We start from the raw sequence: 14327 nt of genomic DNA on the forward strand, positions 1-14327 counted from the left end.
CGCAATTGGATTTATAGCTTATCTTGGGGGATGGGTCTCTTTCCACAACAGAGCTGTTCCGGAAATGCACCAAAAACACGCACAATCACAAACGACAGCTTAAAAGATGACGCTACTTTAACATGTCAGGGGAGCAAGACAACGTCTAAGATGTTGTTGTTGTCGCTAGCTAACTTAGCCCGTATTTCACCTTTGAATTCTCAACCACGTCGCCATCTTGCAAGGCAGATTTCCATCGTAGACCAGGGCGCTTAAATTGCGTGCTAATGAGACATGTTGCTTGGCTGCTTATTAGCGATATGTACTCACCTCATATTCAGAAAATAAACCTATGGGAGAAAAATGTTTCCCTGGGCAGAAATATGTGTCAATTGTTGATTGTAAATCCGCGGGTTGTGAGCTGTGGACGACTGAGCAGACTGAAGGCTGCGCCGCATTTGTCGGTCGATGTCCTGGCAGGGTAAAATAAATTGTCTCTACTCGGTTGAATCCACGACGTACTGGCATTCGTCAACAAATATGTATAGACAATAAAACTATATACCATAGCTTAAGAGAGTTAGTAGACTGTTATGTCAACCTTTTTCATAAATACTTAACATTTTCATTGTTTTACCCTTTATATACCTGTAAGGATAAGGCAGTGTCACCGCTAAAGCTTCCCCTAAAACACGGCAACGCTCCTGGAGTTTGTTATTTTCACTTTTCTAAAACATAAATTTCGTTTGATTGATATACATTTCTCTATATTTTCCAGGTTCTCTTTATTCAAATACAGCAGACAAACATTATCACGTTAATGTATTCGTTCTCCTGAGAAGTTTAATTAAACGCAAATGAACCGAGAAAGCCACAGTGACTTCAAGTCATAAAAAAACACTATTGTGGGCCAATATGTGGGCAGCTATCGTTTTTTTTGGACTTAAGTGTAATACTTTATTAATGCATTATTTAAAGACGGGGTCACGCAAGGTACATAAGGGCAGACTGTAAATGTGTTTTTACAAGTGGAACCATTTCTATGTGAGGCTTTTGTCCCTACACGGATTGTTTACGGTAACGGTCAAAATAATGAGTGTTTACCTGGTTGTCTTCATAGTTTTAACCTATCTGATTTGGATAAAATGCATTTACTATCGACATCGGCCAACTCTGGTGAAGTCGTTGCAACGTGTCGTGAATGTTTTATCAAGTCGAGAAATAAACGGCGACGACGTCCGCGTGCTGATTGTAACTGCGCATCCGGATGATGAATGCATGTTCTTCGCTCCAACGATCATAAACCTCGTTGAATTAAACGCCGACGTTCATTTGCTGTGTTTATCTGAAGGTATGGTGGGACGGCGCATTCTCGTTTGCACACGTGTGGCTAGCTGGCACACTTTCATAGACTTTAGTTAACAGAAGATAGTTTTTCAACCATACAAGTGAGATTGCCTTCAAGGGAAAGTGAAAGAGCAGCTCGCATATAGTCCCAATGTTTGCATTTCCACAATCAGTCTCAGGTTCAAGGTTTATTTAAATGATGATGGTTGTGAAAAGAAGGCTATATTTTTGTACGATTGTGCAGCACAATCTGAACATTTCTCATAGATTTCGATTCGAGAAATACTAGCTTCTGTAGGAAATGCCTAAAATATTAGTGGCCATCTTGTTAAAAACAATAACAAATAAATTATGAGCGACGTAGAACATTATCTACATATAAGTACACGTGTAACATTTAGGAAGTAAAGGAAAGTAAAGGCATTTGCAGGGCAATTAAAATCTATTAAACATAAATCACTTCTGTCCAGCACTGCATTTCATTTAGATCCAACTTAACTGATGTCAGAGGACCATTTCACATGGTTAAAGAGAATATGATGTTTCGTAAATCATTGGAAATGTTTCACCCAGACACAATTGAGACATTTAGATCGTCTTGTCATTACGGCATCTCTATAGCCTAACTTGTCCTCCAAATATGTACAGGAAACTACTACAAGCAAGGGGCTCAGCGCAAACAAGAACTTCTCAACAGCTGTGCCGTGTTGGGGATCCCAGACTCCAGAATCACCGTAGTAGACCATAAGTAAGCAGCCGTCTGCACTAAATACACAACATACACATTACAACGTTGCTGTTGTGTGCCTTTAAGTATATCTATTTGTGTATCCACTTCTAAAGAGTATAGTAATTAAATCAATCTTAAATTATGTTTTCTTTGTTTACTTATTTATTACACAATTTAGTTTAAAAAGTTGTCCTTCGTGGAACTATGACATGTGATTGATTTAGCCTGTGATGTTTGCACCACTGGGCTGTTTGTTGGTTTGAGCAGTCACGGTGGAACGATGTCAATGATCTCTAAAGGGAATATTGAGTGCATCTGGCTGACTAACGTAATATTTTTGAAAGGGTATTGCCTATTAAGTGAATGACATTAGTTTCCCCCCTTCACTACCTTATTAAATATGCTTGTGCTTCCACAAATACGTTCCCTCATTCATTTGTAGCCGCTGAGCCAGGTAGCTCAGATTTGCTGAAAACAGGCCTCGGACTTCCATGGTCATTTATTAAGGGTCACATACCACAGTGTTTCTTGCATTGGTTAACGTTTGAGCATATCTACGCCTGCAGCATTTTAGTTAGTGGCAACAATGTTAAAATCTTTTGCACATTCCAGCTTTGTTGAAGGAACATGATGGATCAAATATAACATGTCTTTCATCACTTCACTGAACATCGTGGAGTGCAGTAAAAGATGGACGGAAAAAGGCCGACGTTCTTTTGGCGTGGCTGTAAATGCCTCTGAGTTAAAACAGTCTTCAGTCTTGGCCATTGTCATTTCACAGTCAAAGCCGTGAGCAGAACCGGGAGCCAGAACTATGAACGGTATTGTCGGACCAATTCTCGGGGAACTTGCTCTTCTTCTGTGTTTCGCTGTTGATGCAGCTGTAGGACTTTCCGTCTCCTGGCTCCGGCTATTGGCAAGGTCAAGTTACAGAGAGCGTAGTGGTAAAAGGTGATGTTGAAAAGGGGATTTTTTTCCTTCTTTTTCCTCCAGTGGATCAAGCCTGCAGCTTCACTTGAAAATGTTTTGAGTTTCTAAGAACTTTGGGGCTGCCTACATGCGAGTCTCTACATGTTGGCTCGCCAGGAGAGCTGCATGAACTCTGGGACCAACCTGGAACTCACAGTAATAAGCTGGCAGCCTGCCCAGGTGGTCTGCCCTTGAGAACTTTGTGTGTGTGTGTGTGTGTGTGTGTTTTTTCAAACACGTGCACAGACGTTACAGTTTTATCATCTTGTGCTCACAGAATATAGCTGAACTTTGATCCCGGTGCAGTGTGCACTTCTGCTGAACTGGAGTGTAGCCCATTTTCCCTTTCTGTGTATTCGGTTGTTTGCCCACAACACACACCTAATCAGCACTTTGAGAGCCCTCCCAGCCAGTTCTTTCCCTCTCTCTCTCTCTCTCGTTGCTCTCCCTCTCTGTTCAACTCTTCCTCATCTTCTTCCTCTTGCCCATGTCTGCTGAAGCCAACTGCCAAGGCCTGTGGGATACATTTTGGCAATGCTAATGTAGGTCATTCGAAACAGCGTTTCCTCCTTGCGTGTCTGTACACGGCAAGCCACACTTTGGCTTTGCTCCTCACCTTCTTCTGCCAAAGTATGTGCAGATGTACACCCGATGTCTTGACCTCTGCCTGTTTTTCTCACTGGTCATTTTATCGTGCATGAAGAGGCAGGGCGAACGATGGGAGGCGGTCCATTTCTCGTGTTTACACCTCGAATGGAAGAGATACAAAAGCCCTGTGCATTTTGTCGACGATCACTAGTGTTATGCAGCGAAGTCGTCAAAGATAACGCCAAGCCTAAAACGAGCTACGAATATGAGCATTTTATGTGACGAAACCTGGACCAGATACAGAGTTCGTGGTCTCAATATTAATTAATACAGTTTGTGCCACGCTGGGTATTTATATTTCTCTGTAATGTCAACATAATTTAAGGGTGCTATACCTTGGAAAGTCAGCCTTGACACGTGTCCACTGTCCTCTACGTTGGACTTCCGCTCACTTGTTCGCTTTGTTGTAACCGTTTTGCATAAAACCCATTGTGATGAGTCATTTGGTCTCGCAGTGACGTTTCAATTTCTTTCTTGGGAGGATTTTCTTTTTAATCTTGTGCATGAGGTGACGTGACACGATACACACCCTGCGAATGGTTTCACACCATTCCAATGAGTGACAGGTGGCGGTTACATTGGTGACATCGTCTTAATCGGAGAAGTGACGTCGAGATATTGCATTTTAAACTGCATTAAATATAAGCAAACATAAAGCAGTCAGTGCCAGACTAGATGTATGCCAAGGTGTATTTTTTGGCATGATCTCATTCATCAGGGTCGTGTGATGGAGCCACTGAACTTCTAGCAGGCCCCGTGGGTTACGGTTCATGATGACTTGCCCACTCTCAACCGGAGCCCGCGGAAACAACCGCTAGCCACGCGGGAATTCTGTTCTAAAACTAATGCTCACTGAATAGGACAGCTGTGTAGACAGTATCTGGGACCCCAGTGCATGTTGGGGCCTTTGTGATCAAGCTCGATCTGATCACGCTCTGCTGCCTCTCCACTTGCTCTGGCTTGACCTCTGTCTGCTCCCTGGACTCCATTATAACTGCTCACTGCACAAATCCGACCGCTTCTTCATGCATTATCAGTCTGAAGTGACACAACTCCCCAGCTCGGCCATCTCCTCTCTTTCCGGACTTGAATCTGACTCCGTTCATGCTGACACACTTCAGCTTGAGTTTATTTTCTAAGAAAACAATCTTTACAACGCAAGTAAATCACGAACTAAAGGCATTAGTTTTTTTTCCCCGGTTGGATTAGTGTAATTCTTTGCACGGACGTAAACAAAGAGCTCAGCACTAGTTTTCTGGAGGGAAGCCGTGCTCGCTGCAGTAACACCGTATCCCCGCACACGGTTTAAATATACATTAATCCAGGGGAAGAAGAAAAAAAATAGCCTGAGTCTATTTATAAGCACATGGCAGGGTGCAGTAAATAGAGTTGGGATGTTCCAGCCTCGCCGCTGACCTCCGGCTGTGCTTTTATCTTCGATACATTTGTCACACACTGGCCTCGCATAGTCAAACAGTTGCCTTTCCATTATGCTGAGTCCTGCGGCCGGCAACAGACTGTCACTCTGGCACATTAGATCACATTCACTAAAAGCATTATCTCCAGGGTTAACAGCAATATGTCCTTTATTACCTCAACATGAGTGAATATTTTAAACAATTAATACAAATTTAAAAAACTGCGATCATTGTGAAAGTTTATGCGCGTCTATTGGTGTAGTTACTCCGGTTGTAACTGCCTTATTACTTGTTGTTATTTCTGACAATGTGGGCGTACTGTTAGTTTGTAGTGGCATGTCTGTCGTTCCAGGCTGGACATGTGATCTGACCATGTGGACAGAAGTCTTCACAAGCCTGTGTTTCATGTGACCAGACTAAACAAGCCCTCTTACACACACACACACACACACACACACACACACACACACAGGGGGATGTACACATCCACTGAATCCCCTCACTTGGCCAAAGTTCAACAACTGCATACAGATGCCTGCAAGCAATTAAACATCCACATGCAAAGCTACAAAAGGGGGAGTTGCGGAGGTTACTTTAGGACATTTCGCACTGTTGCCATGGCGAAGCTGACACATCCTGCTTAAGAAAGGTCAGGTGTCTTTTGTCTTTTGTTCATTTTCCGTTACTCCCCCCCCCCCTCACCCTCACCCCCTCCGTGCAGGCTTGTGCTGAGCTGCGGTTGTCGAACTACTGTTTTTATTAGCTCTCAGTTGAACATTAGGACAATGTGTTTTGTTAAAGGTGGCCACATTTTATATTTGTTTAGATTCCATTTGTCTGTGCCACCTTACTCTCAAACAGAAACACACACACACACACACACACACACACACACACACACACACACACACACACACACACACACACACACACACACACACAACATCCTTACGACATGTCACTGGTGTCACAGCAGTCCATTCACTCTGTGAAAGACCATTTTAAACTATCTCTGAACCCCCGACCCCCCCCATCTCCCCCCACCCCTCCTCCCTGTGACATAGCCGACCCCCGCCCCTCACACCGAAGCCTGACCCTCACATCACCGGCAGCCCAATAGATTTGTAGCCTAATCCATCATTTCCCTCTCCCAGCTCAACTGTCCTGGCTCATTGTTAGCAAGAAGGGGAGGGGAACAACCGTTGACACACACACACCTACCCCCGATTTATATATATATATATATATATATATATATATATATATATATATATATATGCACTGTCACGCCACCATGTGCTCCCCCGAGTGTACAACAACGCATCACGTCATTGTCAGACCACATTTTAGTGTTTCAAACTGTTGTGCAGCGGGTCAGTTTCCTTTGTTGGTTGTGTTTCTGATCAACATAAATTTGAGTGGTCATAGCTGGTGGACAAACTGGATCCACTCCACTTCCAACGCAACCCGCAGGACCTTATTTTTTATGTGAGCTGTGTTGGCTCAACTCGCATCTGAGTGAGTTCGGTTTGGTTTTTGAGCACTTTTTTTTTTTTTGCAGCTGGTTTCTCGTGAGTGCAAAGGGGGACGTTGAACTACCTTACAAAGCAATGCCTTTGAGAAGAAGAAAAAAAGAAAAGAAACAGTTATTATTTGTGCCAAAAAGAAAAGGGAGCCCATGCATGTTTAGCAGGCCAAGAGTTCGAGCTGGCCAAGTGTGATGTTTGATGTGTACGCTCTGCGTTGTCTCCAGGCTGTAGTTTCAGATGAAGACGCTGCTAAGGGCCGTCCGACCCTTCACCCCCCACGGGCTTCCCAGCACTCCCTCGTGTTTGCGTTTTACAACAGCCCATCTTCAGACAGGGGGGGGGGGTAAATCTGCACTGCCGAAATCTGGTGCTCGGGATGGAATCGGGTACTGCTCGGCTTAAGAAACACCGGCGTGCTGCTTACGATGTGTAGAATTGACTTTCCGTTACAGTGAGGTTGCAAACACAATGCCCTGGTGTTTCCCAGTAAAACACTGGTGCAACACTTGGTAGATAACCGGGCCCTTTGTTTTTGGCCCCTTCAGAAAGCTTCCAGACGACCCCAAAGCCGAATGGAGCGTCCCACTGGTCTCCTCTATAATCGTGCAGCACATGAGAGCGCGCTCCTTCAACGTGGTAAGTTGAGCTCCGCGCTGCATTTGTGCCTTTACAAACAGCTTTTCCTCTAATTTCCTGTTTGATGTTAACACACAATAACACACACTGTATTGTTTTGTTCAGTGTTTTCCGTCGTGGCACCGCAGCTCTCTCGCTCATCATCCCAGTTTCACTGTGGCCTGCGCAATAATCCTGTCAGCCAGTGTTTTCTTTGTTTTTTGTGTCGAACTCTTCAAAACCTCCCTTCGAAAAACGAGGGGACATGCATGGCCTCTGCTGCAGCGGAAAGTTCGTACACATTTTTGGGGATTACACAGAGATTGTTATCGGCCCCGGTGCAGTTCCACACTGTTAGCTAAAGGGAATGTGGTTCATTTAGATTCAAATCATTTGTATTCGCTCATTCTCAACAACCGCACAAATAGTCAAACGCTCTGACAAACAAAAGTACAGCAGCTCGGGGGCAAAGAAAATAAATAAAAAATACCTAAAAAAACAGCAACCCACAGTTCTTTAGGGAAGATGATTTCACACAGCTGGGTTCTTCTGTGCTGTTGTTGCGGATCTCTTCTTGTTATCAAAGACGACAAACAAACACAGCGTCTCCTCCCTTCCTGTCAGACTGAGCAGCAAAAAAAAAAAAGAAGCTCCAGACCAAAAAGTAAGCCACGGGAACATGTCTTATCTAACAAATACATTCAGCAAAAGCACGCAGAGATAAACATGTAAAAAAAAAATAAAAATAGTTTACTCTTCCTGCTCGCAAACTGAATAACTTGCTTCCTTGGTCTGACTCCGGGCCATTCCCTTTGCTTTTCCATATCCAAGCCAGCAAGAATGAGGGGAAAGTTCACTTGTTAATTATAATATGTGGTTGGGAGCTCAAACGTAGGCTTGATTGCAACGACATAGTCATGGTAGAATAGCCTGAGCATAACAAATGCCAAGTCTTTAGTCAAGCACTGGTTCTTTCCCTTTGACCTGATTTTTCTTTTCTTTTTCACTTGCTTCCTCTGCTGCGCAAGCATGCGCACAGGGGGAAGAAGAAGGCAAAAAAGGCTTTTAAATATCAGTTGTCAGCTGCCAAGCAGCTCCACAGTGAGGCACAGAAAAAGCCCTTCCACTAACCCAAGAAAAATGCTCTGCCTCCGTTTATTTAAATTCACTTTTAGATACCCAGGTTCTGGCTTTTCACCAACGCAGTGAGATATTTTGTTGTTTCAGGTGCTGACCTTCGATGGGAGCGGAGTGAGCGGCCATGCCAATCACACAGCCATCCATAAAGCCGTCAGGTACTGATGCAACTTCAAGGGGTTCTTTTTTTAGATTTATTTGATTTGATTCTTTTTAATCCCTCAATTTAAAGATGCTATCATCAGGGTTATTATGTGGCTTACACACATGCACACAGAAACCCGCCCACTCCACAATCGTAAAACAGAGTCCAGGAAAACATTTGGACTTGCAGCCATCTTTCCAAATGTTTCCCCACAAAGACACACACACACCATGTTTTTTAGAATCGGCCTGTTACATAGCTGAGAGGTCGTCCAAACAGAGTCCTCAGAGGCACTCGGCTCTGCTCCCAGAGAACAGCAGTAAATCCTGTCCCTGAAGTGGTGAGGTGGGAGGGCAGCTCTCGTTCGGAGAGGCCAACCGAGCAAGATGCATCAGGCTGTTGGTTTTGTACCCGTCGCGGTCTCCATGTTGCACCGATGCCTCAATTGCCTGCCGCGTTAGTCACAGCGTTTTCCCCTCGCTGAGCCTGCACGGCCCTCTTGTCATTCCCTGGGCCTCATCTGTCGATAAGATATGAGCTCTGCGAATCACATCTCATGATTCCCATCAGGCTGCGGTCCCAGAGGGGCCGTGCGCTAGTTTGGCTGAGCTCAATGGGTTGTTGTTGTTGTTGGTTATTGGGTTTAGTTTTTTCGTTATCAGCTATTGGATTTGGAAAGGCAAGCTTGGAGGAAAAACGTGACTCTCACCAAGATTTGAAGACAAGTTGCTGTAGTAACAGAGGAACATGAGGCTGTAGTAACAGAGGAACATGAGCCTTATTACTTCATGGTCTTTTCTGTGGGCTTGCAGTCACTGACGTCTCACCCCATTGTGTTGTAATCGGCGTAACCAAAACTCTAATCCCAGTTCCACATTGGCAGGTAGAAACATCACACCACGGTCATTTCTGTTGTAGGGGTCGCCAACCCCCAAAACCTGTCGGTGTGATGTCGCATCTCTTTGACATGTTTTGCTTTTCTCCCCTTACAGCCGTCTCGCTTTCACCGGACAAGTACCCAATGGTAGGTGCATCTCAAAAAGAAAACTTTAAAAAAGGGTTCCTATTTTTTAAACGTTTGTGACCAAAGTGTCACGGGGTTGGATTTAATGGTCACTCTCACAAACGTTGTCAGTAAAAGTAAAATAAATCTTACGCCTGACTCTAGTTGTTTACCACTGGATATGTGAATATGTAGATATGCCCGGTAAAAAAGAAAAACACAGACAATGACTTCCTCACATGAGTAGCACACACCCCTCCAGTCTGCTTTGGAGAACACTGGAATATGCTGTAAAGACTAACTTTCTTTTGGTTAATGTGCAGCGCCCTCTGCTGTTCAAACAGGTTGCATGAGTCTTGCGTCTCCTCTAAACATGTTGGTCTGCTAGTGGCAGCACAAGGCCGGTTGGACGTTTCCCCTCAAACTACATCGAGTGGTTTCATCCCTGATGTTAAAATCAGTGCATGTGGCTCTTTGCACGTCTGCTGTCGAGGAGAAATCGTAACGTACGCCAATTTAGTCTTTTTAGTTTGAGCTCACGACGACGTCCTCCACGACAGAGAGGAGGCGACATGCTGCAACGGACTCGGAGCTCATCACTTTGCCAATAACAGAGCACACCCACATCAAAGCTTGAGCAGACAAACGGGCCCAGCAGGCCGGAGCAGTTAATCATACATGAGGCGTCAGCGGATGCACTGTGGAGATATTATATCATCCGAGTCCAGAGGCCACAGCAAACACACACTTTGTTCTCGAGCTGCCTGGCCCTCTTTAGCCCTGGCAGTGGGCAAACCCTAAAGGCAGCAGGAGTGTCATTAATCCCGCTCGCTGGTTATTAATCACCACGCATATACACGTCACCTGTTTGACTGATCTCGTAATAAGCCCCTTCGCCTCGCTGTGCTCTCCGCTCCTCTCCGACAGCTTTGAGCCTCCCGCGCCCCGCAAACTCTTGCTGCACGACAAAGGTCATAGTTGAGGGCCGTACGACTACAACTAACAACGCTGCACCGAAAAAAAGAATCCTTGTATTATTGTAATATTATCGTGAGACTGACAGGAGTTTGCTTCATGATAAAAAAACATCTGAGATGGAACACACTGATACGACGGCCTAATATGTAACATATTAACAGCTAACTGGGTCTCTTGTGTGTCCTCCCAGACTGCTGTTTGCTCTCCCTGGTGACCGTTGGCCTCCTCAGGAAGTACATCTCCTTCCTGGAGCTCCCCTTCAGCTGGCTGCTGCCCTCAAGCCTCCGCTGCATCGTCGGCCCACAGGGCTACAGGCGAGCCAAAGTAAGCCCCGAAAAGGAGAGTTTGTTGGCACGACAAGGTCAGCGTCTACTTTTAGAGGGCGCGCTGGCATGTTTTAAGCACATTTTAACAAGCAACCGTATGCAGTGTATGTGCTGAGGAAACAGGAGGGGAGATACCGTTTGTAAGAGTTTGGGATATGTCTCATCGAGCTAATATTTGTATATAGAAGTTATAAATACATTTGAAATATGCAGCAGATAGATTTTGACCGCTATTGACTGTTTAGGATCTGGCAGTAACGACCCCTTCTTTTCTTTTCAGGACGCCATGTTTTGCCACCGCTCTCAGCTCCTGTGGTTTCGTTACCTCTACATCACCTTCTCGCGGTACATGTTCGGCAACACGTTCCAAATGATCCCACAAGGACCAACAAACCTGAAGATGTATTGAGTTGTTACTGTCCTGCTGCCCAACTCCTCCATTTCCATGGTAGGAGTGCCTTTAGTTTACAAAACTAATGCTCACTGTGAACAAAGCCCTCTGCAGTACTTCATTGGCTAAAGTAGCCGGAATATTGTTTTTGTAGAAAAACAAGAAAACATCTTATTCATTTTGTTGGTCCAGAAACGTCTTTATTGTCTTTACACTGCATGAAAACAACACTAGGGTTTGAATGGGTTGAGTGTTTTTTTTTTCTTTTCTTTTTATGTTGATAATACTGTTACACTGCTGATGAATAAAAATGTTTAAAAAGTTAAAGATTGAATCTCACATCACAGTGTTGTTATTTAGTGTTTGGACATGCCTCTGATGCTTGTGTGAGCCTGCATGCTTTCTTCCCACTTCTCACCACCGAACGGCTCCACCGTGACACTGCAGACGGTACCTGGATCCAGACAGTGCGGAGCAACGCCTGGGGAGAAAACACCAGCAACAAAGCTCCATCATTTACATGTTCCAACAAACCAGTTAGTTTTGGAGTAAACACAGCAGCATGTTTACATCACAGGAGAACTGTGTTGTGTTTGCGGTCATACCGTATCCATCAGGGTTGGAGCGCGGCGTGTAGAAACTTTGAACTCCACAGGTTTGACAGAAGGTGTGCTTGGCAACGTGAGTGTTAAAGGTGTATGTGGTCAGATTATCTGACCCCTGGGAAGATCAGACACATTATTATTATTCACTTGTATCAAAGGTTGCATCCCAAAAAATGTTTAGGCTTGAGTGTATGACCTTTAAGAGTGTGAAGAGATTTTTTGGGACAATGAAATGATGGTTTTGTTTCTTTGTGCAAATGCTGCAGCTGGAGAGACAGACACAAATCCTTTTGTATTAATAAGCCACAACATGTACAAGCAACAAAGTATTGTTTAATGTCTCCTCAATGTGATGGGATGAACCCAAACTTAAAGATGTAGTACCAACTGATCTGATTTAAAATGATAGCCGTACTTGCACTGGAAAACATGGAGGTCCGGGGAACTCAAGACTTCAAATCTAACAGCCCCACAGTGGCAGCCGCCCGTGTGTTTCACAAGAGCCATCCTTCGGGGTACAAAGAGAACAACAAACCATGAGGATGAAGACATATGTTCATATTGGACTATTCTGGGATGATAGGCCTTACTTCAGTCACGTCGGCGTCAACGACAGAAGGATCAGGCGTCTGATGTGATTAAACTGGTGACGTGTTTGTTGTGAAACCTGTTGACGTGGAACTGAATGTCCCGCCCAGAGCGGCCAGACCCTGCTGAAGAAAACACAATGAACCCAATCAGTCTGCCACTCAGGAGGGTGACATTTACATTAGAGGCCTCCAGGCTTTTGACCCATTCACAGCTGTTGACGTGGTCATTGAATATAACAAATAAATTCAAAAGGTGGGCACCTCAAGTTTGTTGCCGCGAGCCACCACATCAGCTTCCGCGGTAATCAGCAAGGACAATGCCCTGCTTGATAGATTGCTTTTACTGGAACACTTTGAGGCTGTTCATAATCACTCCAAGCAACAGGGCAGGGCAAAGTACAGCCGACGTGCACAAACACATTCCTCGGAGGTTGAACTAGTTCAGTCGGCAGATGCCCAGTTTTGTGTTGGAAAGCACTGGCATCACGGGTTGGGTGTCATATGACAAGGGTGCTGGAGGGGTGGGGCACGGGAATGCTGTGACCCAAATACATAGATTAGGACTCTCCCAGCTGTATCATATCTATGACCCCAAAAATAGGATCCCAGTAGGCTGCAGACGCCTAGCTGAGCTTTTGCTCTTTGCTTTCATTTAGTTTCCATAGCAGCAGTCTGTAATAATTGCTGAAAGCAGAGAGACAAATAATTGGCCAGTATATTAACATTTTACAATACCAACTTTTAAGGGACCATGGACCGAAATCTCAGATGCTAAGTGTGTCTAATGAGCTGGGTCTCACGCCTAGTATCACAACAATTTACCACTGTTCTACCAGTTTCACCTGGGCGTGGACATCATGCCTTTTAGACTCAGTGCTCACGAGGACAAGATCAAGCTCTTTCTTGTGAACTTTAAAAGGAAATAAATACTATTATGCCGTCAGAATAAATACAAAACATAACAAGAAAAAAAATCTGAAACGACCATTACATTCCTTCCAATGAACTGATGTAGTTATTCAGCTTGAGCCATGGGAATAACAAATGTGCCTAGAAGGCTATGCTTTACTCCTGCCACACACATTTTGTAATTCTTCTTTGTAGGACTGGTGACTCGACTATCTACTTTCTGTACAGCATTTGCATTCTGATAAGCAGAAAGCGCTTTGCTATCATTTGAACATATTATCAGACTAATGTGGACATAGGCTACTAGTCCAATCTGATTACCTTATTTATACTTTGACAGAACACTTGAGGTTGTCTAAAAAAAGAAGTATATATGGTCACTCTGGATCTCAAACATCAACCTTGTAAAGTGTGCCTGCCAGATAACCAGTAACAGCTAATCAACATATTTTGCTGGATATTAATCCTGAATGTATCATTTCTTAAGATGGTCTGTTTAGCGTGACACCGGATGTGGATATGGCTTGCTAGTGAAGGAAGTTAGGAGGCTAAAGAAGGTCACTTAGTAGTGTTATCTTCGTCTTCATCTTCATCTCAAAGACAGCTGGTAGCACGTTTACCAAACACGTATCCACGTATCCTGTTAACGGGCACGTTTGATGCACACGTCCCTCTTTCGTGTCACATAAATGCAGTCAGATGAGTTCCTAATATAACGTTATTGGTACGATGTAGCCTAACGATATTCTGCGTAAGGCTACACTATCATCATGACCTTATGTATTTGGGTCGAAATCATCTGTTTCATAACCCCACGATCATAGGTGTAACGTTAATCATCGAACCTTACTTACTGTAACGCATCAACCAATCGTTGAGCAAACAAACAATCCTGCAGTCCAATCAGCAGCACGGCGACGGTCCTGTTGCTACCGTCCTTCTAGCACATTCTAAAGCCGGATTCCTATGAGATATTATTCCGCCACGTAAAATATGTTACAACATCGT

General features: G+C 44.3%; 3 protein-coding genes across 7 annotated transcripts in view; 1 reads left to right on the top strand and 2 right to left on the bottom strand.

Annotated features, from left to right (window-relative positions):
* Window positions 1-462, bottom strand: part of ncor1 (nuclear receptor corepressor 1) — a 48165-nt gene extending 47703 nt beyond the window's left edge. For all 4 annotated transcript variants that reach the window (XM_034549710.1, XM_034549711.1, XM_034549709.1 and 1 more), the window contains exon 1: window positions 310-462. The gene's annotated coding sequence lies outside the window, so the exon portion shown is untranslated. The remainder of the gene's footprint in view (window positions 1-309) is intronic.
* Window positions 463-818: 356 nt separating this feature from the next.
* Window positions 819-11507, top strand: pigl (phosphatidylinositol glycan anchor biosynthesis, class L). Its single transcript, XM_034551042.1, has 7 exons — window positions 819-1330; window positions 1975-2074; window positions 7166-7256; window positions 8463-8530; window positions 9510-9541; window positions 10689-10822; window positions 11105-11507. The coding sequence occupies exons 1-7, from the start codon at window positions 994-996 to the stop codon at window positions 11231-11233; spliced, it is 891 nt and encodes a 296-aa protein (XP_034406933.1). The 5' UTR covers window positions 819-993; the 3' UTR covers window positions 11234-11507.
* The window catches only part of cenpv (centromere protein V), a 3136-nt gene continuing 208 nt past the window's right edge, over window positions 11400-14327 (bottom strand). Inside the window, exons 1-6 of one of the 2 annotated variants that reach the window (XM_034551046.1) lie at window positions 14174-14327; window positions 12411-12530; window positions 12236-12328; window positions 12017-12086; window positions 11821-11935; window positions 11400-11696 (exon numbers count right to left, since the gene is read on the bottom strand). The exon at window positions 14174-14327 is cut by the window's right edge and continues 208 nt beyond it. In XM_034551046.1, the coding sequence (XP_034406937.1) occupies window positions 11572-11696; window positions 11821-11935; window positions 12017-12086; window positions 12236-12327 (402 nt within the window). In that variant the 5' untranslated portion in view covers window position 12328; window positions 12411-12530; window positions 14174-14327 and the 3' untranslated portion in view covers window positions 11400-11571. Of the gene's footprint in view, window positions 11697-11820; window positions 11936-12016; window positions 12087-12235; window positions 12329-12410; window positions 12534-14173 lie in introns of both variants that reach the window. The other variant, XM_034551045.1, reaches the window with a different exon arrangement.

Source organism: Cyclopterus lumpus, chromosome 14 (genome assembly GCF_009769545.1).
Source record: "Cyclopterus lumpus isolate fCycLum1 chromosome 14, fCycLum1.pri, whole genome shotgun sequence".
NCBI lineage: Eukaryota > Metazoa > Chordata > Actinopteri > Perciformes > Cyclopteridae > Cyclopterus > Cyclopterus lumpus.

Excerpts from the sequence above, each read along its gene's own strand:
- pigl (XM_034551042.1), top strand. The coding sequence starts at position 994 with ATGTGTTTTTACAAGTGGAACCATTTCTATGTGAGGCTTTTGTCCCTA. Across the intron at positions 7,257-8,462 it reads GAGCGCGCTCCTTCAACGTG|GTGCTGACCTTCGATGGGAG; the intron begins GTAAGTTGAGCT and ends TTGTTGTTTCAG. Across the intron at positions 8,531-9,509 it reads GCCATCCATAAAGCCGTCAG|CCGTCTCGCTTTCACCGGAC; the intron begins GTACTGATGCAA and ends CTCCCCTTACAG.